The sequence below is a fragment of the Cervus canadensis genome, chromosome 13, assembly GCF_019320065.1.
Source record: "Cervus canadensis isolate Bull #8, Minnesota chromosome 13, ASM1932006v1, whole genome shotgun sequence".
Taxonomy (NCBI): Eukaryota; Metazoa; Chordata; class Mammalia; order Artiodactyla; family Cervidae; genus Cervus; species Cervus canadensis.
Window position 1 is genome coordinate 73,859,361 of NC_057398.1, and position 20,708 is coordinate 73,880,068.

The following is a 20,708-nucleotide window of genomic DNA, read 5'->3' on the forward strand; positions in this document are numbered from 1 at the left end:
AGACTCTGTGTGCTAGAGTTGGAACCAGTGTTTCCTGTTTTTTTTTAATTTATCACTTTAGATTGACATGTTTTACACCATTATTGGGCTCTCTTATCCCCTCTTCCGATCCAGTAATTTATGTGGAATTGCCTGAATTATTTACATTAATTATCACTGAGCCACCCATTTATTTCTAAGTTTTTGTGCCTTCATTTTATTGTTAGGCAAAATAGATTTGCATGAACCACTCTCATGAGAAGAGCTGGAGGAGAAGATAATGTCTTTCTCTTCTTCGGTGGTGCCGAGCACCCTGCAGGACCTGAGTTTCCCCACCACAGATCAAACCCATGTACCCTGCAGTGGAAACATGGAGTATTTCTTTTGGGCTGCATTGATTTTTTGTTGCAGCACACGAGGTCTTCTTTGAGGCGCATGGGCTTCTCTCTAGTTATGGCGCTTGGGTTTAGTTGCCCCATGGCATGTGGGATCTTAGTTTCTGGACCAGGGATCGAATCCATGTTCCCTACTCTGGAAGGCCAATTCTTGATCACTGAACCACCAGGAAAGCCCCTGTCCTTTTTAACTTGAATTAATTTTAGACTTATAGAAATAAGTTGCAAAGATAGGCTTACCAGTTCCCATATATCCCTCCTCCATTTTCCCCTAATGTCACCATCTGTACCTTAACTCCAGTACAGTTATCAGAACCTCCAAAATTAACATTGTTGCAATACTACTAACTAAAGACCTAATAGTGAGCAGTGAAGGGACTCAGCCATACATATACATGTATCCATTCTCCCCCAAACCCCTGCCTCCCATCTAGGCTGAAACCTAACTTTGAGCAGAGCTCCATGTGCTATACAATAGGTTTTTGTCCATTATCCATTTTAAATATAGCAGTGTGTACATGACCTTCCCCAAATCCTTAACTATCCCTCCCCTCCACACACACCCTGCAACCATGACTTTGTTTTCTAAGTCTGTGAGTACTTTTGTTTTGTAAGAAAGTTCATTTGTATTGTTTCTTTTCAGGTTCCACATATAAAGGACGTCTGACTCCATATGACCCTCTCTGGGTCCAGCCCTGATGTCTCTCTACTTTAGGATCTTGTCCAGGACCGCACATTGTACTTGGTTCTCTCCCTGTGTAGTCTTGTGCAGTCTGTAAAAGCTCCTTAGTCTTTCCTTATTTCTCATGATTGACTTTTTTTTTTTTCAGCTTCAGTAATAAAAATTTATTGAGAATTCCTGGGGTGGTGGTTATCGCCTCCGGACCACCAGGGAGGAATCAACACAGTAGCAAATCACTGAGAAATCACACTGTCCCAACACCCCTGGCCAACACAGGGAGGAAAGTCATTGCCCCAGAAGTGGTCAGTCTTTGTTCATCAGAAGGGTTGGGAGGAGCGATGCAGAGGGACCATCTCATGATAGGGGGGTGAGGGTGGGGTGGGGGTGGGGTGGGCCCCAAGGTGACTCCTCAAACACCAGGGCAGAAACAGATCCACTTCCTCCCTGGAAGCAGAGTTCTTGGTCACCAGGCTCATTTCTTACCCGTGATGAGACTGTCACTTCCCCGGGTGAAACTTTCACCCTGTAGGTTGAGGATGAGGTTGTCAGCAGTGAGAGATACGATTCTGTGAGGTGGCGATCGTCTTGGAGATGTTCTGGGTTGCCCGGATCTTGCGCAGCTTGATATAACCTGGGTTCTTGCTCAGGGCCTCTCCCAGCACCCGTGCTGCCTCGGCCTCACCCTCCGCCTGCACGATCTCCCGCCACTGTTCCTGCTTCGCTTTCTCCGCCAGGAACTGGGAGCGCTGGGCCTCCTGCTGGGCCACTTGTTTGGCTTCCATAGCAGCCATGTACTCTCGGCTGAAGCTCAGCTGGGTAATGGCTACGTCGTCCAGAATGGGGCTGAAGTCCTTGACCCTCTCTGTCAGCTCCCGTCGGATCAGCAAGGACACCTGGGCCCGCTGGGTGATCAGCTGGGAGGCGTTGAACTGGGCCACCACGCTCTTGAGCATCTCGTTGACAATGGACGGCAACACCCGCTCCTTGCAGTCCAGCCCCAGGCGCTGGTACATGCTGGGCAGCTCCGTGGCACTGGGTTGGGACAGCACCCGCAGGGAGATGTTCCCCACCTGCAGGTCTTTGGAGCCTGTGGGGGAGGAAATTTTTCGGGGTCTGGCCCGAATGTCATAGATGATGGGGTATTGGAACCAGGGGATCCTGAAGTGAAGGCCCTCGGCCAGAATGGTGTCCTGCTGCACGCCTTCAATCCGATTAAAGAAAATGGCTCTGTGCCCTCCTTCCACGGTGAACACCGATTTGTGGATGCCGTAGGCCACGGCGCTGGCCCCCAGCAGTAGCTTCAGCGCTGTGCCCATACCCAGGGCCTGGAGGGCAGCCATCCTGCTAAGTCCTTCAAGTTCTGGGCCATGCTCGGTCTTGAGGCCGGCGGCACCAGTGGTAAGAAGGGGGTGTTGGCCCACCTCTACCATGCTCCCCGCTTAGGGATGTCACCCTTCACACGAGGGTCCAGGCCCCAGGTGCTCGCGGGCTGATTGACTTTTTTGAAGAGTACTAGTCAGTCATTTTGTCAAAGGCTCCTCAATTTGAGTTTGATGTTTTAGCATAAGTAGACTGAATATTACAGGTATGATGTGCATCCTCAGTGAATTATATCACAGGTTCCTGATGTTATGCAGCTTATTATTGGTGATGTTGACATTTATCACTTAAAGTGACTTCTATTGAGCTTCTCAATAAGTATCTTATGGTAGACATTTTGAGAGTATGCAAATGCTGTTTCTTCTCAAACTTCTGCCCTTATCACTCATTAAAGGAACTTGTCTGCACCAACTACCAGTGTCTACCTAGTGGTGATACTTTCTTTAGTTCTTTTTAAAATTTATTGGCTGCACTGGGTCTTTGTTGCTTCATGGGCTTTCCCTAGACGTGGCGAGCAAGGGCCACTCCAGCTGCAGTGCTCGGGCCTCTTATTTAGGCGGCTTCTCTTGTGGAGGAGCTGGCGATCAGTGGTTTCGGTGCATGAGCTGAGTTGCCCCCAGGCATGTGGAACCTTCCTGGACCAGGGCCAGGGATCGAACCCATGCCCCTGCATTGGCAGGCTGATTCTTAACCACTGGGTCACCAGGAAGTTCTATAGTTCTTTTTGTCTTCAGGCTTATGGTATCCAATCAAGATGCTGTTTCCCAGTTCACATTAGTTCTTTCCTCCCCATCCTTTTCAGTGTGGCTATGTGACTGCTTTATAATAGGGTCACTGTTGGTACTTTTATTCCACTTGGTTCTCTCCACAGCCTAGTTGGTTTTACTTTATTTGGGGGTATGTGGTACGCCACCACGGCTCTGAGGGTCAGTCACCACTTCCTCATCTCCATCACCCCACTCACGTTTACCTCCCCCAACTTCTGCCCTTCTCTTCATACCCGTTCCCTATAGGGGACCAGTCCCCTTATATTCTGCTGTATCTTTTCTGCATTTCTTTTACACAAACGGGCAAACACAGTATGTTTCCTCAAATTCCTTTCTTACTTAGAGCAGCATTCTAAAGATAAATCTTTGTGCTTTGTGTTTCTCTCTTGGCAGCGTTTTGGCAACTGTGTTGTGTGTGTGCGTGAGTGCTTAGTCGCTCAGTCCTGTCTGACTCTGTGCGACCCCACAGACTGTAGCCCACCAGGCTCCTCTGTCCATGGGGATTCTCCAGGCAAGAATACTGGAGTGAGTTGCCATGCCCTCCTTCAGGGGATCTTCCCAACCCAGGGATCAAACCCAGATTTCCTGCAGAGCAGGCAGATTCTTTACCAGCTGAGCTACCAGGGAAGCCCATTTTGGTGACCACTTTATATCAGTTCACAGAGCTCTTTCTCAATCTTTAAAGTGTGTTATTTACTTATTCTTGTCTGTGCTGGGTCTTCACCGCTGCGGGGGCTCTTCTCTGGCTGCGGCAGTTGGGGGCTTCCCCCGCGCTGGCTCCTCTTGCTGCTGAGCACCCTCTCCAGCTGGGTCTTCTCGACCCAGGGATCAAACCCAGGTCTCCTGTATTGCAGGTGGATTCTTTACCATCTGAGTTATCAGGGAAGCCCATGAAGACTTAGGTGGTTTCCAATATTTTGCAATTACAAACAGCAGGTGTATGTGTATTTTTCCATAGCTGGAGGTATATATTCAAGTGATTGTCACAGATCATTCTCCTCTGCCAATCCTGCCTTTCTTTAGGAACTGGGAGCTGTGCTAATGTTACTGTCCATAAAATGTTTTCTTTCTTCGCTCTCCCTTTGAAGTCTGTAATCTCTGACAATAAGCGTAGACTGTGGTCAGGGGTATTTCTGAGACTTTCTGAGAAAGTCTTCACTCTGTTTCAGCCAATAATTTGGGTGGCACCCCAGTCCTGTACTACAGTAGTGGGTCTCAACTTTGTCTGAACATTAAAATCACCCAGGAGTTTTTTAATATAACATGCCTAGGAATGCTCTAGGTAGATTCTGTAATGAATGCCAAGATCTCTGGTGTGGGGCTCAGGCACCTATGTTATTTTGAAATGCCCAAGAAATTCCAGTGAGAAGAAATTTAGTGTGGCTAAAGCTGAGAACCACTGGTTATATCCTTGACATGTTACAATAATCTCCTGGCCCTCACCATAGTCCCTGTGATTTGAACCAGCTGTAGAACAAACTCTGGCTGATCAGGAGGTGCTCCACTCAGAGAATTCCTGAATTTTACCTGGAAAAGAGGTAAATACCTGCTGGCCTAATTTCAGGAGGATCTGTCAAAGCCTTTAATGAGGGCCTAGCTTAAAAAAAGTTCTTTCTTACAAACAATCTGAATGACTGGTACAAGCTGCTTCAGGGTGAGAAGGAAGAATATTAAATTTCCCTTTCTCTCCTTCAACATGCAAATCTGGGTACCTTCCTTTGCAGTTGGTAGTATTAATAAGACTTTGTAGACAATTTCCTGGCAGTCTAGTGGTTGGGACTTTGCACTTACACTGCAGGGGGGGCAAGGGTGTGATTCCTGGCAAGGGAATTGGGATTTTGCATGCTGTACAACTTGTTTGGGGAAAAAAAAAAGACTTTTGTAAAGTAGAAGTCTACCAATAACAAACTACCAGTAACACTTTTTCATCAAAGATACTACAAGTATAAGACACCTGACTATCCTATCTTAGTTATTCTTAGTGCTAAGAAACAAACCCACTGCTAGATAATTATGAGATACAATCAAATGTAAGAAATATTTCTATTTCAGAGATTTTTAAATGTGGGAAAGTATACACAGTAGAATTCGTGAAATACAGAAGATCTTTAGCTTAGACTTCTCTGAACTTCACATCTATAGGAGCACTTGAATTTCTCACAGGCTCCTCAAGCCTAACATGCCCCATTGGGGTCCTCTTCACCTACATTACCAAAGCTATTTCTTTCCCTACATTCTCTATTTTGGCAAAACAGGAACATGGAAGTCATACTGATCTTGGCGCCCAGTGAAAAATGCATTTTATTATGGAGGCCGAAAGTGTAAATGCAGGTACAAATTTATCACTAGAGACAGAGCACAAGTGGGACAGCACTCAGAGAAACGTTTTAACGTGGTGACCCAAGGGACCCAAGGACGAAGGAGCAGATGAAACTGAGGAGGGTCCTGGAATGCAGGAACAGAAAAACCAGACCCTTATCATCCTTCCCTCCCCCATGCTGTAACTGTTAATGGATTTCAGGTCCTCCTGAGCAGTATAACCTGTCTCCGCGCCACCCCACAGGGAGGAGGTATCTGCCTTACTCTTCCCCCACCCAGTATACGAGCCGCATCCAATCAGCAAATGACCTGCAAGACCCCTATCCCACTCCCTGGACCCTGGCTATAAAAGTGGACCAACGTCGGTTCTCCCTTTAACTAACAGCATCTCCCACTCTAATAAACTATATTTCCCTCTCATTCTGTCTCATGTCTGGAAATTCTTTTCCAACCCAAGCCCATCCCACAACAGTTAAGACAGAAGCAAGGCAGAGACGCACCCCCAGAGAGAAAAGGTTTGGGCGTCTCCCCTAGTGGGGAGGGGCACGGTAAAGAGGCAGTTCTGCCGGGCCTTTGTCTTCCTTCTGGGCAATCGTCTGCTTTCTCTTCCCACACCTGACCTACCTGGGAGCCTCCCCTGGGTACACACGCACCCCTCAGCCAACATGGATCTCGAAGTGCAGGCTTCTGAGAGGAGCAAGGTTCATTATGGCCTGGCAGTATCTCTTGACTTTTGATCCACAAGGAGCCTTTCTGCAAAAGTATACTGTCTCCCTTGTCCAAAAAGAAGGGGGAGTGGAGATCCCTTAATTCTTTACTCTTAACAGGGTTTCACCCCTCTGGGTCCTTGTCATGACTGTTACCTTAAGGTATTTGTAAGAGACCAACACTGGCTCTTTACCCTGTTTCTGTTGTCACTTCCATTTCGGAGGGCAAACAGAAGGCTGACTGTAAATGCCTTAGCTGGAGCCCACCTATCTCTCGGCTCAAGAAATGCTAAGTTTTAAGTACCCAGCCTGGAGCCCACTTCTTCATGCCCCATGAAATGTAAACAGGAGGCTAGCTGTAAATGCCTAACCTGGAGCCCATCTACCTCCTACAGCAACACCAGCCCACTGACCTCCTGTTCCTTTCCGCGTGCAACATGTCCTTCCCTTTTGGTCAGCTCTGTCTGGTACCTCTCTCCTGAACGCATTGCCTTCTCTTTCCTCCACTGTGACTCTGAGTTAAGTAAGTCTTCCTCATTTCTACAAAATTACTACAGTAATCTCCTGACTACTCTCCACCCCTCTAATCAATCCCTACTCCACACTGTCCTTATTTTCTTTCTTAAACATCAATCTGATCAGATTATTCCTTGCCTAAAAATCCTACAAGATGAATACTCCATCCAAAAAATAGGTGAAGGATATGCACAGATCACCTCACAGAAGAGGAAAACACACATTTGTACATGTGAAAAACTGATGATCATCCTCATTAAGAAATAAATGTAACCATGACATTTTTTCACCTATCCCCAACTGAGAGTTTCAGAGGACAGATTAATAATGAATGATCACAAGGGTGTGCAGAAATACTCCTACAGTCATTGTTAATAGTAAAATATTTTGGATGACATTTTGGCAATGTTTTGGATATGTGAAGGAATGCAATTTGCCTGTTAAAAACCAAAATCCAACCCACTAAATTTGAAGATCTAATTGGCATTATTAAACTAGATCGGTAACATCCCATCTAGTAAACAGAAGGGCACTCCGGGAGAATGTACAAAACAGAAAGAAAGTGAAGTCGCTCAGTCGTGTCCTACTCTTTGCAACCCCATGGACTGTAGCCCATCAGGCTCCTCCACCCATGGGATTTTCCAGAAAAGAGTACTGGAGTGGATTGCCATTTCAGAAGCTTCTTATAGGAAGAAGGGTGGGGTAAGGGAGCTATTAGCAGAAGAAAAGAAAGGATAATTTTTAGGCCAAGAAACCTTCTTTCAGGGAGGAAGGAAATGGCAGGGGTTTTATCATGCAGATTGCTCCTTCAGGGGGAGTTTGGGGTGGAGGCTGGAGTGGAGAGGGCCCAGGAGAGAATTACCTCGTTGGTGCTGACCAGAAAACTTCAGATGAGCCGATAAAGACTACGTTTCTGGGGAAGGCTGAGAGAGCACTTAGGTCAGGTATTAGATCTAGATTCAGTTATCTGCGGCTTTAGTACTTTTAAGTACTTTTGTACTTAGTACAAGTGATGCCGTTTTGGGCCTTTGATGGTTTTTTCTTTAACATGCCTAGTTTCTCTGGGCCTCAATTACTGCACTTGGTGAAATGGAGCCACCAGCTACCTTAACAGTCTCAAGGAAGTGAAATAATTTAGGGGGGAAAGTAGTAATAGTTAACATTTAGTAGGCATTTGCTGTTCTAAGTATTTTATATGTGTTAACTCAATCTTCACAATAACCCTGTAAGCACCACCCTCATTTTACATATAACAAGACTGAGGCACGGAGGACAAAATACTGCCCAAAGGGTAAGTTAGTACTAAGAGTGAAGCTGGGATGACTGGTTTTAAATCTAGATAAGAGGATCTAGCTTCAGTCCTTTTTTTTTTCTTGCAGCCACTTATGCCTGTCTTTGCTTTTTTTTTTTTTTTTATGATTGCCCACAGCACCCATACTCAAAGCTCGTTTATATAGAATTTGCCCGTTCGCTAATTACATCAACCGTTCTGTCGTTGCTTTGGGCATCTCATCACAGCCCCGCCTGGTTGAGCTCCAGGGAACGCAGTCACCTCTCGTTCCCATTCACTTTCGGCGTCCTGGCGAACGCTGGGTACAGGGTAGATCCTTGTATAAATGCCACTGGACGTTTCCGTGGGATCGACACATACCTTTACAAACGTGAAATAACTTTCCCAGACTAAGACAGGTACCCGACAAGCAGCGCGCGCACGGGCTGAGTACCGCCCTGACCGCCGTGAGACCCGCCGCAAGCTCTGGGACCGACCTGTCCCGCGGGCCCCTTTACTTAAGCGGCACCCAGCCGGAACCTTTCAGTCGCGGCCGAGGCACCCCGCCGGGACGGCGCGCGGAGCACACAGCAAGGGCGGGTGAGTCGTCTAAGTCTGTGCCTGAACCGTCTAACTCACTTACCTCGCGCCTCGCGGGGACAGCCCCAAACTCTGGCACGTGGGAAAAACCGAGTGACGACAGCATTTTCGTTCCTTAAAAAATACCACATTCAAGTGGTTCCGAGGGTGGTCCGTCTTCTTTTTGGTTAGGCATATTTGTGGACAGCCCCCCGGAAACGAAGGCGGAAGCGAGGGCAGGCGGCGGAAGCCGCGGGGTCCTCTGAAGCAGGGAGTCTCCGGGGCCTGCGCCGGCGCTCTGCGGCGCCCCCGACTCGGACGCGGGCTTCGCGGGCGGGCGCGGGCGCGGGTGTCGTCGCTGAGCCGAGGCCGGGCGGCCGGAGTCCTCAGGCATGAACCTCGAGTTGCTGGGTGAGGAGGGCTGTGGCTGCGTCCGGGGGAAGCTTCGGTCCTGGAAAGGAGGGGCCCAGGCGGAGGGGACGCGCCTGCAGCCTCAGGGACCCGGCTCTGGACGGATCTGTGGGCGCCTCGGTCTGGAGCGGCGACTGGGGCGGGAAGCCGGGCATCTGCCCGAGCGGAGTTTGTCGCTCTCTTCGGGCGTGCTTTGCAGTTCAGTTGTGGAACGACAGGGACAGGTAGTTTGCGAGTTACTTTCGAATACAGGTGCTGCAGGAGCCCAGAGCAGGACCAGAGTTACGCTGGGGCGGGAACCTAGGAAGTGAGGTGAGGCTCTGAGCACTTGTCAGGGTTTGGTGAAACATGGGTGCCTAAGGAGGGGAACTTGTGTGTTTTGTAGTAGCAGTGCCTCATTGAGTAAATGAAAAACTCAGAGGCTGCTGACCTGAAGGCACTAAGCAAGTAAATGGTACAGTTGGCGCTGGAATCCAGTTGCCTTGACTTTATGTTACTTAGCAGGGACGCTGTGTCAAACACTGAACAGTGAGCTGGAAGGCCGTTTTCTCTTGTCACACACTCTGATTCATTTCTTCCCCACCCTTTACTCAATCTCTTTATAAACTGTAGGTCTTTCTGGGTTTTCATCAGGTAACGTTTAGCATCATAGCCTAAGGATGTCAGGTTTTCAAGAACTTCTAAGTGACTTAATATGTTTGTTTATGTTTTTAAAAAAATTAAATTCAGAAGATATGCTGACGCTCCTAAGGACTATAAAGCTTTTTAAGGAGTGGTTTTTGCTTTTAAGGGCTTCCCTGGTGGCTGAGCGGTAGAGAGAGAATCCGCCTGCAATGCAGAAGACTCAGGTTCGATCCCTGGGTAGGGAAGATCCCCTGGAGAAGGACATGGCAACTCACTTCAGTATTCTTGCCTGGGAAATGCCAGTCCATGGGATCACGAAAGAGTCAGACAGACTGGCCACTAAACAACAACAGCAAAGGGCTAAGAACATCTAAAAGAAAAGAGGGAGTGAATATCTTTGGGGCAGAGCAAGAAAGGTAATCCAGAAAGAAAAACAAAACCTGTGGAGGATTTGCAGTTTTGAGTGGATATCTAAGACTGGCAAAATGTTGAAAATATTGGGAGGAATGCTTCTTAGGAATATGTTTGCGCTAAGGTGTCAGTGAAATGAATCCTAAAGATACTTTCCCGCTTGGCCGGGTTGTGGGTACTGTGAATAACCTGAGAAGGTGAAGAGACAGGGTTGTTGCTGTCTGGTCTGTGGGGGCTCTTAAATGCCCAGCTGAGAAGTGTTGCTTTTTAAGGAAAGTAGAGCAGATGCGTAAAAGGTTTTGACCTGTTAAGTAACTCAGTCAGAGCTATGATTTTTTTAAAAAAAGGTTTATCTGACAACAGTGTGGGGTGGAGTCTTGGAAGCTGTGAAACAAGCTTGGAGGGCTAGGGTAGATGAGGGATACAGAAGATCTGAACTAGAAAATGGGAAGAAAAGACAGAGAGAATGTAGAGTTGACAGTTTGAAAATTGATTGCTTATCGTGGTGGTGGTGGTGGCGGTGCTGGTGGTGAGGAAGAGAGGGGAGTGAAAAATGATGGGACTCAATCGTGGTGCTATTCATAAACATTTAAGAACATCTGGAAAAGACAATTAACATTGGGTATGTCAAGTGTTGACCTGGGATTTAGGAGAGAGGTTTGTTTTTATGAGAGATTTATAATACTCCTACAGGTAAGCTAATCAAAACCTTGTGGGTAGATGATAAGACCCAGGGAGAAAGTGGGAGGCGAAGAAAAGGTAACCGGTGAGGACAGAATCTTGGATAGTAATCGCTCTCTCAAGGATAAGAGGAGGAATGAGTGATAACATACCAGCTAACGGTTACATGCTGCTTACTGTGAGCTAGGCCTGATTTCAAGTGCTTTTCATAAATGTATTCATTAGAGGTGAAAGAGCATACAGGTTAGTGTGCTGTCTTCCAAAGAAGCAATTGTAGAGCAGTTGAGGCTCAGAACTGAGAAAGGGCTACTCACTTTTTGGGCAACTTGGGACTCCTTAGCAACTTGAACAGAAGCTAATTACAGTTTGGGGAGATGTGGGAGATGGAATGGAGGCAGAGTTGATTCTTGTTTTAAAAAACTTGGGGATGGAGGAGAAGTAATAGGCTCATACCTTGAAAGAGAGCAGAGTCATAGGACGGAGTTTTCTTGTATGGTACAGAATTTTCATGCAGGTAAAACTTAGGAAGGAACATTAGCATTGGAAGGTTAGACAGTTTAAAAGACTGACGGGATTCAAAGGCTATAATCTTCTATGGCAGTGACTGAATTTTCCCAGTGAGAAGGTTGATTATTGAAGAGGAGACAGGGACAGAAGTGACGTGACTGTGGGGGCACACTAAAGCGTGTCTGGCTGTAAGGAGAGGGTGGTAATGTGTTCTCAGTGTGGACTCTCACATACTTTACCTCTGCAACCACTTTCTCTTTTAAAAAAAAATTTATTTATTTATTGGGCTCTGCCGGGTCTTAGTTGCAGCGTGTGGAATCTAGTTTCCTGGCCAGGGTTCAAACCCAGACCCCCTGCGTTGGGAGCACTGAGTCTTAGCCACCGAGGCCTTGCTGTGTATTAGGCAGTATGCACTGGAGATAAAAGTTAAGTAAGTTTTTCAAACTTAACTTCAACTCACAGTAAGAAATGTATTTTGTCATAACCCATTGTATATACATGTAACTAAGTTTCTCAAAATGATACTAATTGTTGTTTTGCTCAGTGGCCTCTGATATCTTCTGTTCTAATCTATTAAAGAACTTGTGTGGCTCACTGAATGATTTATCCCTTTGTGGTGGATTGGGTCCTAATGTTTGGTAAACACTGAAGTAAGTACAGTTTTTGCCCCAGATAGATACGTAGAACTAGGAGAGGACCTCCCTGTAGCTCAAATGGTAAGGAATCAGCCTGTGACGCAGGAGACCAGGGCTCAGTCCCTGGTCTGAGGGGACTTCAGGGCTAGGAAGTTCCTCTGGAGAAGGGAGTGGCAATCCACCCCAGTGTTCTTGCCTGGAGAATTCTATGGACAGAGAAGCCTAGTGGGCCACAGTCCATAGGGATCGCAAACAGTTGGACACACTGAGCGACTAATGCACACACAGGAGGAGAGGGGTGTGAACAAATGACGGTATGATGTGGAACCACAATAAATGGTAGGAATCCATTATGGGAGTCCAGCTGAAAGAGCAGTTAATTCTGCGTTGTTGGGGCGGCAGTAGAATTTGGGGATGATTTTATAGCAGAAGCGTCATTTAAGTCAGACAGTAAAGATGGAGTAGGATTTTTCCAAAGGGAAGAGATGATGAAGGTGATTACCAGTGCAGAGAACAGTAGGGGCAAACTTGAGGCATGGACATGATAGTAGCTTACAGCTGGTGCTTAGGGGGGATTATGCAAGATTCTGTCCCAGGTGCTAATGGGGATTTAGTCAAAGATAAAATAGTAAACACTGGTTGGGGCCAGATTATTGCTTTCTAAAACTGTGCCTAGGATTTTAGTATATAGTTTATTTTAGCAGGGGAGATTTTTGAGCAGGTAAGTGATGTGATGAGATTTGGGGCCTAGAAAACAGGCTGTAGCAGCTTTGTTAAGGATTGATAATGGAGGCCAGAGTGGAGCCAGGGAAATGTAGTAATTACAGCAGCCGTGGCATCAGATTAGGTTGCGGTAAGATCAGTTACTTAGCCACTTGCAGGTTGCATTTCTCTAAAAAGAAATGGTGCTGACTCTTGTCATCACCTGTTAGATTGAGGAAGTGGAATGGAAACTGCTACCTGGACCTAACTGTTACAGTAGGAAATAATTAGTTGGCAAGTCCAAAATACTTCCACTGGGAGAAAAGGACCTTGAAATTTTAAGAGTTCCTGATACCAAGTTTTTAAGGAGGAAGATGTTCAGCAGTTTAGGGAATAGGTTCCATGTCATCAGACTGGGAGAAAGAAGTCTCTAAAAACCTAGAAAGCCAAAAGGCAGTTTGGAGAAGGGATTGTAACTAGAAAAAAAGAGGAGGCCCCTGCAGGAACTGGCGTGCTCCCACTGAAAGCAGTCTAAACTCAGATTCTCAAAAAGAGAAGGGTGCGTTGCTGAAAGTATATGAGGGTGACACCAGCTTTATTTGTTTTTAAATCATTGGCATATAGTTGCTTGGCACCAGCTTTTAAGAATCAGGCCAGGAGGGCCTTCCTTGGTCATCCAGTGGCTAAGACATCACCTTCCAGCGCAGGGGTTACAGGTTCAATCCCTGGTCGGGGAGCGAAGATTCCACATGCCTCTCACCCGAAAACCCAAACAGAAACAAGGGTCCACATTAAAAAAAAAAAAAGAACTGTAGGTAATAATTAAAAAAAAAAAAGTTTCAGGAAAGCTAATGTGATCAAAGGTCAATCCTGTAAGAATGAGGTGGCTTCATTACGTGGAGTGTGAAGGCAAGGAGGAGGGGGCAGCGGGGCAAATAGAGTGACCAGTGGGCATTGCAAAGGGAAGTCCTTCATAGAGAGAGGGTTAGATGGGTCATTTAGCTCACTTCTCTTGCTTGAATTATGTTCCTTGGGCTGGAAGGAACTTGCATGTGAAAGTGTTGAGGATCTTTGTGTCTTGGGGAGAGAAAAGACATGCAGAAATAAAGGAGATGGGCAAGATTTTGACTTTTTAATAAAGGACAGGTGAGTTTTGTAAATCATAGACTAGTAACCTTGAGGTCAAATTTGGGCAAGTTTATAGATTATAGTGCATGTATACTTAAGAGTACGGTTTCTTGGTCAGGTTCCAGTTTTGCCAGTTTTTCACTGTTAGTTTGGGAAATGACTTGACTTAATCTAACTGTGAAATGAATTATGATAGTACTCCCTTAATAGTGAATGGAGAGGATTGAATGAGACAGCATACAGAAAATCTTAGTACAGTTTGACACACAAGCATTTAGTAAGGGTAGCTGCTAATGATAAATGCAAGTTTGAGTACTTGAAAGAATTGATAAGCCAGCATGAGTTCAAGTTTAGAAAACTCATTAAATTTCTTTATGTGTTTCAAATTAACCTATACAGTAAATATTTATCACAGCAGTGGAAACAATGCAAGTGTTGTTTAGTCACTAAATTGTGTCTGGCTCTGAGACCCCATGGACTGTAGCCAACCAGGCTCCTCTGTCCATGGAATTCTCCAGGCCAGAATACTAGAAGGGGTTGCCATTTCCTTCTCTGGGGGAGCTTTCCAACCCAGGGATCAAACACACGTCTCCTGCATTTGCAGGCAGACTCTTTAATGCTGACCAACCTGGGAAGCCTATTCCTACACATTAGGAGATGACAGAGCTAATGATTTTTAATGCATTCATGTTAGGTACACACACACAGTATAGAATTTTAACTATAAGTGCTTATTTATTTGTTTATGTCTTTATTTGCCATGGCACGTGGGATCTTCATCCCCGACCAGGGATTGAGCTTCTGTCCTCTGCGTGAAGTGTGGAGTCCTAACCGCTGAGCCACCAGAGAATTTGCTATAAATGTTTATTTTTTTTAAAGTCATCTTTTTTTCCCCCTCCCTCCTCCTTTCTTTGTTGATAATCCCATGTATCTCCTTCCATATTTTTCTCTCTGCGTATTTGTATGTGTGTATATACACATGTTAACAAAAAAATGAGATTGGATTATATATACTTTGTGTCTTTTTTTCACTTAAGTAGTACACATAAAAATTCTCAAGAGAATGAGTGTAATTTATCCATATTTGCCTGGGAAGTCCCATGGACCAAGGAGCCTGGCGGGTCACAAAAGAGTTGGACACAACTTAGTGACTACACGACCACAGTCCATCTTTGAATACAGCAGTTCATTCATTCCACTAATAGGCGTTTACTTTGTTTCCAGTTCGGGGGCAGGAGTTTTTTTTTTTTTTTTTGCAATCAAGAGCAATACTTTAAAAACCCTTGTCCTTACGTACCATTGTTCTGTTTAGGTTTCCAGTTGTAGGGTTATTGAGATGAGGGATATTTTTGCTTTTAATAGATGCTGTCAGATTCCTTTTCCAAACTGCTGTAAAAATTCCCATTTTTATAGACAGTGACTGAAAATATTCCTTTATTCACATTCTGCCCCCAGCAGGTGCGCTGTCTCTAAATTTTCCTGTCTGATGGATGAAAGTGGCATCTCATGTTTCATTTGATTTACATTTCTCTGAATTTGATGTTTTCCTTTGTTTAGAGGCCATCTTATTTCTTCTTGTTTATTCATATTCTTTAGCCTTTCTTTTTGATTGGTTTTCCTTATTGTTATATAGACTTGCTTTATAGTATAGATACCAACTCTCATCCGTCATCTACATTGCCAGTTTTTGTAAATCTTTTGTTTATGGGACCTTGTGCCATGCAAAATGTTCCAGTTTTTATATAATCAGATGTATTTCTCTTCTTTTGGTTTTCTAATTTCGTTAAAGTCTTCCCCACTGTATATTATACATGGAATCTCTCAAATTTTTTTCTAAAATTTTTGATTTTAAAAATCACTAATTTACCTGAAATTTGTTTTTATATGTGATATGGGAGAGGAATCAGAGCTGTTTTTTCTTTCAGATGGATAGTTAGTTGTCCATCCATATAAAATAAATTCTCCACTAAATTGAAATGTCATTTTTATCATATATCAGCAGCCTTGCAGTTCATTTAGAATTGCTTGTACATTTGTCTTTAATCCATCTGGAATTGCATAAGATTTATCAGTTTTTGGAGAAAACCATTAAGCTTTTCTATCCCAGAATGCATTGTAGATTGCCTTTTCACTTATTCGTATTTTACGGTCTTAAATAAGATTTTATAGCTTTCTTCTTTATACATGGCATGTCTTATTACATTTTTCCTTAAATATTTGTTTGTAACCACTGTGAATGGAATTTTCCCCTTCATTTTCATTTCGGGATATTAATTGCCAATGTAGAGAAAAGCTATTAATGTTAGAATGTTTTCCTGATATAAAACCACCTTGCCTTATTTTCTTACTAATTTGGTGGTGGTTTTTTAAATTAAAATTTCTTCTGTTTTCTAGATAGTGATACCAGAAAAGAAAAATAGTGTTATTTCCTATGTTAATGTTTAAACCAATAGTTTCATTTTCTCATTTCATTGGCTATTATTAGAATGAGCTATTGAGTTTTAGCAAATATTTTTCAGTATCTACTCACAGGATTGTATGACTTAAACATTCTTGATCAAGGATATACATTCGAATGCATTGTGCTATTTGTTCCTTTGGAACGAGTTTGGAGTGGGCCTGTTCTTCCCCCTCCCTCCCCTTGCTGTATACCATTATGCCTTCTTATATGGTAGAATAATAAGCTCTTAAGATTTTTTGTGTTTGGAATTTGATTATAGTTATTTACATTGCTAGAAATTACTTTTCTGTAGAATTTATAGCTGATTCATAAACCTTGTACCATTTATGTTCTTAAGTGAAAGAGACTTGTTTTCTTTTTCACCCATCTGTATCAGGTTTTGTTATTGTCTGTGTTGGTTTTGTAAGACACTACTCTGTGTATTTTTTCTGCTTAGAAATAGCTTGAATAACATTATAATTATTTTTGTGCCCTGAGATTTAGAGGAATAAACCATTAAAAAAAAACCATATGGCTCATAAACGATCCATATGCTGTCATTTTTTAATATTAAACATTAAAAAAATTTTTATTTTAATGACAGGTCTTTAACAACTTTTAGGTGTGTTCTTTCCTCATTGACACAGTCAAGAATTTTTCTTCGGTAATCAGTTTTGGAAATATGTCTTTTGTTGCAAGAGTCATTCATGTTTTTTGAATTATCAAGTGAAGTTAAATCCAACTAGGGTTTATTTCTCCTTGGCAACTGTATTTGGGCTTTTTTCCTCCACTCCGTGGTCTTTAAAACCGAGCCCAAGAATCTGATTGTAACAGAATATTAAATGTTAGATGGTGGGAGATGGAGAATGTAAAAATGGCCTTGAACCTCTGGGGGAAGTGGCTTTGTGCTACCATAACCCTATTTGACAGCATTCTTGCTTGAGTTCCTCAACCAAAGTGGCTCAGATGAACTTAGTCTTTTTGTGTATCACTTTCTCTTGTATTCCTTTAGATTCTTTGTTACCATCCTATTAACTAGGATGACCTTCAAAAAGGCTTCCCAGGTAGCGCTAGTAGTAGAGAACCTGCCTGCCAGTGCAGTTGGGTCCCTGGGCTGGGAAGATCCCCTGGAGAAGGATCCAGTCTTCTTGCCTGGAGAATCCCGTGGATGAGAGGAGCATCGCGGTCAGTGGTCAGTGGGGTTGCGAAGAGTTGGAAACGACTGAAGTGACTTAGCGCACAGCACGCAGACCTTCAGAAAAAGGGAAAAAACCCATCCACTGCATAAAACCAAAGTACAAAATCAGGAGTAGTCTGTGTTGAAGCATAATCATACATTAAAATGGTCCAAGGATTCTGGATTCTCTCAGAATCTTTTTTGTTGTTGTTTTTGACCACGCTGCAAGGCTTGCAGGATTTCAGTTCCCAGACCAGGGGATGGAACCCATGCCCCCTGCAGTGGAAGCACTTAGTCAGAATCACTGGGACCCCCAGGGAAGTCCTTTCAGAATCTTAAATACAGCTTTCCTTTCTCTGAACACACCAAGTCATGCTCTGCTCCTTCCTGAGTACTTCATCTTTTTAGATTGTGGTTTTTTGTTTTGTTTCTAATTTTTAAGTGAATATTCCTTTTTTCTCTTTTTTTTTTTTTTGGTATATGAAAATTTATTACTACCGTGCTTTCATCATCAAAATTTATGATCTTGGTCTTTCCTTCTTGCCTTTGTATAAAGCCAAAAGAGAGACATTGGCTACTTTGACAACCTTAAAGTGGACTCCAGGAATGTCACCAACAGCATGACCTTTGCGACCAAATCTAGCAACCAGAACGTCATCATTTTCCTCAAAAAAATTCAAGCAACCATCATTGGGTACAAAAGCAGTGATTTTTTTTACCATTCTTGGTTGGCTGAACCCTGACACACTTCCTGATGGCAGAATTTGGCTGTTTGGCTTCAACTCCTACTTTTCCAGCACAATTCCCTTGGCGTGAGAAGCGCCACCAGAAGGGCTGGCCTTCAGGGCTGTGCCCAAACGGGCTTTCTTGTCCTGTTTATCATGCCACCTCTGGGCTCGTCGCTGGCTACGGGGCTTCCTGGCAGCACGAAGGCCGCAACGTCTGCCCATCCTGCCGCACCACGGGCCTGAGTGAGAGAGAGAGGAAGCGCAGGAAGGTCCTTTTTTCTCTTAATCATGTGAATATAGATCTTGGTTATTGCTTTGGAAAGATATATAGGATATTTTGTTCATCAATTCAGTTGCTCAGTCGTGGCTGACTCTTTGCGACCCTATGAGCTGCAGCACGCCAGGCTTTCCTGTCCATCACCAACTCCCGGAGCCCACCCAAACTCATGTCCCTTGAGTCGGTGATGCCATCCAACCATCTCATCCTCTGTTGTCCCCTTCTTCTCCTGCCCTCAATCTTTCCCAGCATCAGGGTCTTTTCAAGTGAGTCAGCTCTTCGCATCAGGTGGCCGAAGTACTGGAGTTTCAGCTTCAGCATCGACCTTCCAATGAACACCCAGGACTGATCTCCTTTAGGATGGACTGGTTGGATCTCCTTGCAGTCCAAGGGACTCTTAACAGTCTTCTCTAGCACCACAGTTCAAAAGCACCAATTCTTTGGTGCTCAGCTTTCTTCACCGTCCAACTCTCACATCCATACATGACTACTGGAAAAACCATAGCCTTGACCTGACGGACCTTTGTTGGCAAAGTAATGTCTCTGCTTTTTAATGTGCTATCTAGGTTGGTCATAACTTTCCTTCCAAGGAGTAAGCGTCTTTTAATTTCATGGCTGCAGTCACCATCTGCAGTGATTTTGGAGCCCCCCAAAATAAACTCTGACACTGTTTCCACTGTTTCCCCATCTATTTGCCATGAACTGATGGGACCAGATGCCATGATCTTAGTTTTCTGAATGTTGAGCTTTAAGCCAACTTTTTCACTTTCCTCTTTCACTTTCATCAAGAGGCTGTTTAGTTCTTCTTTACTTTCTGCCATCAGGGTGGTGTCATCTGCCTATCTGAGGTTATTGATATTTTTCCCGGCAATCTTGATTCCAGCTTGGGCTTCCTCCAGCCCAGCGTTTCTCATGATGTACTCTGCATATAAGTTAAAAAAGCAGGGTGACAGTATACAGCCTTGACATACTCCTTTTCCTATTTGGAACCAGTCTGTTGTTCCATGTCCAGTTCTAACTGTTGCTTCCTGATCTGCATACAGGTTTTTCAAGAGGCAGGTCAGGTGGTCTGGTATTCCCATCTCTTTCAGAATTTTCCACAGTTTGTTGTGATCACCCAGTCAAAGGCTTTGGCATAGTCAATAAAGCAGAAATAGATGGTTTTCTGGAACTCTCTTGCTTTTTCAATGATCCAGCAGATGTTGGCAATTTGATTTCTGGTTCCTCTGCCTTTTCTAAAACCAGCTTGAACATCTGGAAGTTCATGGTTCACATATTGCTGAAGCCTGGCTTGGAGAATTTTGAGCATTATCTTACTAGCGTGTGAGATGAGTGCAATTGTGTGGTAGTTTGAGCATTCTTTGGCATTTCCTTTCTTTGGAATTGGAATGAAAACTGATCTTTTCCAGTCCTGTGGCCACTGCTGAGTTTTCCAAATTTGCTGGCATATTGAATGCAGCACTTTCACAGCATCATCATTTACCATTTGAAAGAGCTCAACTGGAATTCCATCACCTCCACTAGCTTTGTTTGTAGTGATGCTTCCTAAGGCCCACTTCACATTCCAGGATGTCTGGCTCTAGGTGAATAATCACACCATCGTGATTAACTGGGTTGTGAAGATCTTTTTTGTGCAGTTCTTCTGTGTATTCTTGCCACCTGTTCTTAATATCTTCTGCTTCTATCAGGTCCATACCATTTCTGCCCTTTATTGAGCCCATCTTTGCATGAAATGTTCCCTTGGTATCTCTAATTTTCTTGAAGAGATCTCTAGTCTTTCCCATTCTACTGTTTTCCTCTACTTCTTTGCATTGATCGCTGAGAAAGGCTTTCTTATCTCTCCTTGCTATTCTTTGGAACTCTGCATTCAAATTGGTATATATTCCTTTTCTTTGCTTTTCGCTTCTCTTCTTTTCTCAGCTATTTGTAATGCCTCTCAGACAGCCATTTTGCTTTTTTGCATTTCTTTTTCCTGGGGATGGTCTTGATTCCTGTCTCCTGTACAGTGTCACGAACCTCTGTCCATAGTTGATCAGGCAGTCTGTCTATCAGATCTAGTCCCCTAAATCTATTTGTCATTTCCACTGTATAATCATAAGGGATTTGATTTAGGTCATACCTGAATGGTTTAGTGGTTTTCCCCACTTTCTTCAATTTGAGTCTGAATTTGGCAATAAGGAGTTCATGGTCTGAGCCACAGTCAGCTCCCGGTCTTGTTTTTGCTGACTGTATAGAGCTGCTCCATCTTTGACAGCAAAGAATGTAATCAGTCTGATTTCTGTGTTGGCCATCTGGTGATGTTCAAGTGTAAAGTCTTCTCTTGTTCATAATGCATATTAATTCAATACATATATTATGTGTATTAGGTTCATACAAATGTAACTGTGGTTTCA

General features: G+C 44.0%; 3 protein-coding genes and 1 pseudogene across 10 annotated transcripts in view; 2 read left to right on the top strand and 2 right to left on the bottom strand.

Moving 5' to 3' along the window:
* DSTYK (dual serine/threonine and tyrosine protein kinase) overlaps nt 1-1,230 on the top strand; it is a 76,095-nt gene extending 74,865 nt beyond the window's left edge. For all 3 annotated transcript variants that reach the window (XR_006272547.1, XM_043485120.1, XM_043485121.1), the window contains one exon: nt 1,018-1,230. Coding sequence is in view for 2 of the 3 variants with exons in the window: in XM_043485121.1 (XP_043341056.1) it covers nt 1,018-1,073 (56 nt within the window). In the remaining variant the exon portion in view is untranslated. The remainder of the gene's footprint in view (nt 1-1,017) is intronic.
* A 198-nt stretch (nt 1,231-1,428) lies between these two features.
* LOC122451943 (prohibitin-2-like) lies at nt 1,429-2,676 on the bottom strand. The gene has a single exon (XM_043485125.1). The coding sequence runs from the start codon at nt 2,484-2,486 to the stop codon at nt 1,602-1,604; it is 885 nt and encodes a 294-aa protein (XP_043341060.1). The 5' UTR covers nt 2,487-2,676; the 3' UTR covers nt 1,429-1,601.
* A 6,173-nt stretch (nt 2,677-8,849) lies between these two features.
* Nucleotides 8,850-20,708, top strand: part of RBBP5 (RB binding protein 5, histone lysine methyltransferase complex subunit) — a 39,601-nt gene continuing 27,742 nt past the window's right edge. For 4 of the 6 annotated variants that reach the window (XM_043484951.1, XM_043484952.1, XM_043484955.1 and 1 more), the window contains exon 1: nt 8,850-9,005. In XM_043484951.1, the coding sequence (XP_043340886.1) occupies nt 8,987-9,005 (19 nt within the window). In that variant the 5' untranslated portion in view covers nt 8,850-8,986. The remainder of the gene's footprint in view (nt 9,006-20,708) is intronic. The other 2 variants (XM_043484954.1, XM_043484953.1) reach the window with 2 other exon arrangements.
* On the bottom strand, nt 17,772-18,260 carry LOC122451892 (annotated as a pseudogene).

What these genes read in the sequence shown, in the direction of transcription:
- LOC122451943 (XM_043485125.1), bottom strand. Translation starts at nt 2,486, where the DNA reads ATGGTAGAGGTGGGCCAACACCCCCTTCTTACCACTGGTGCCGCCGGC.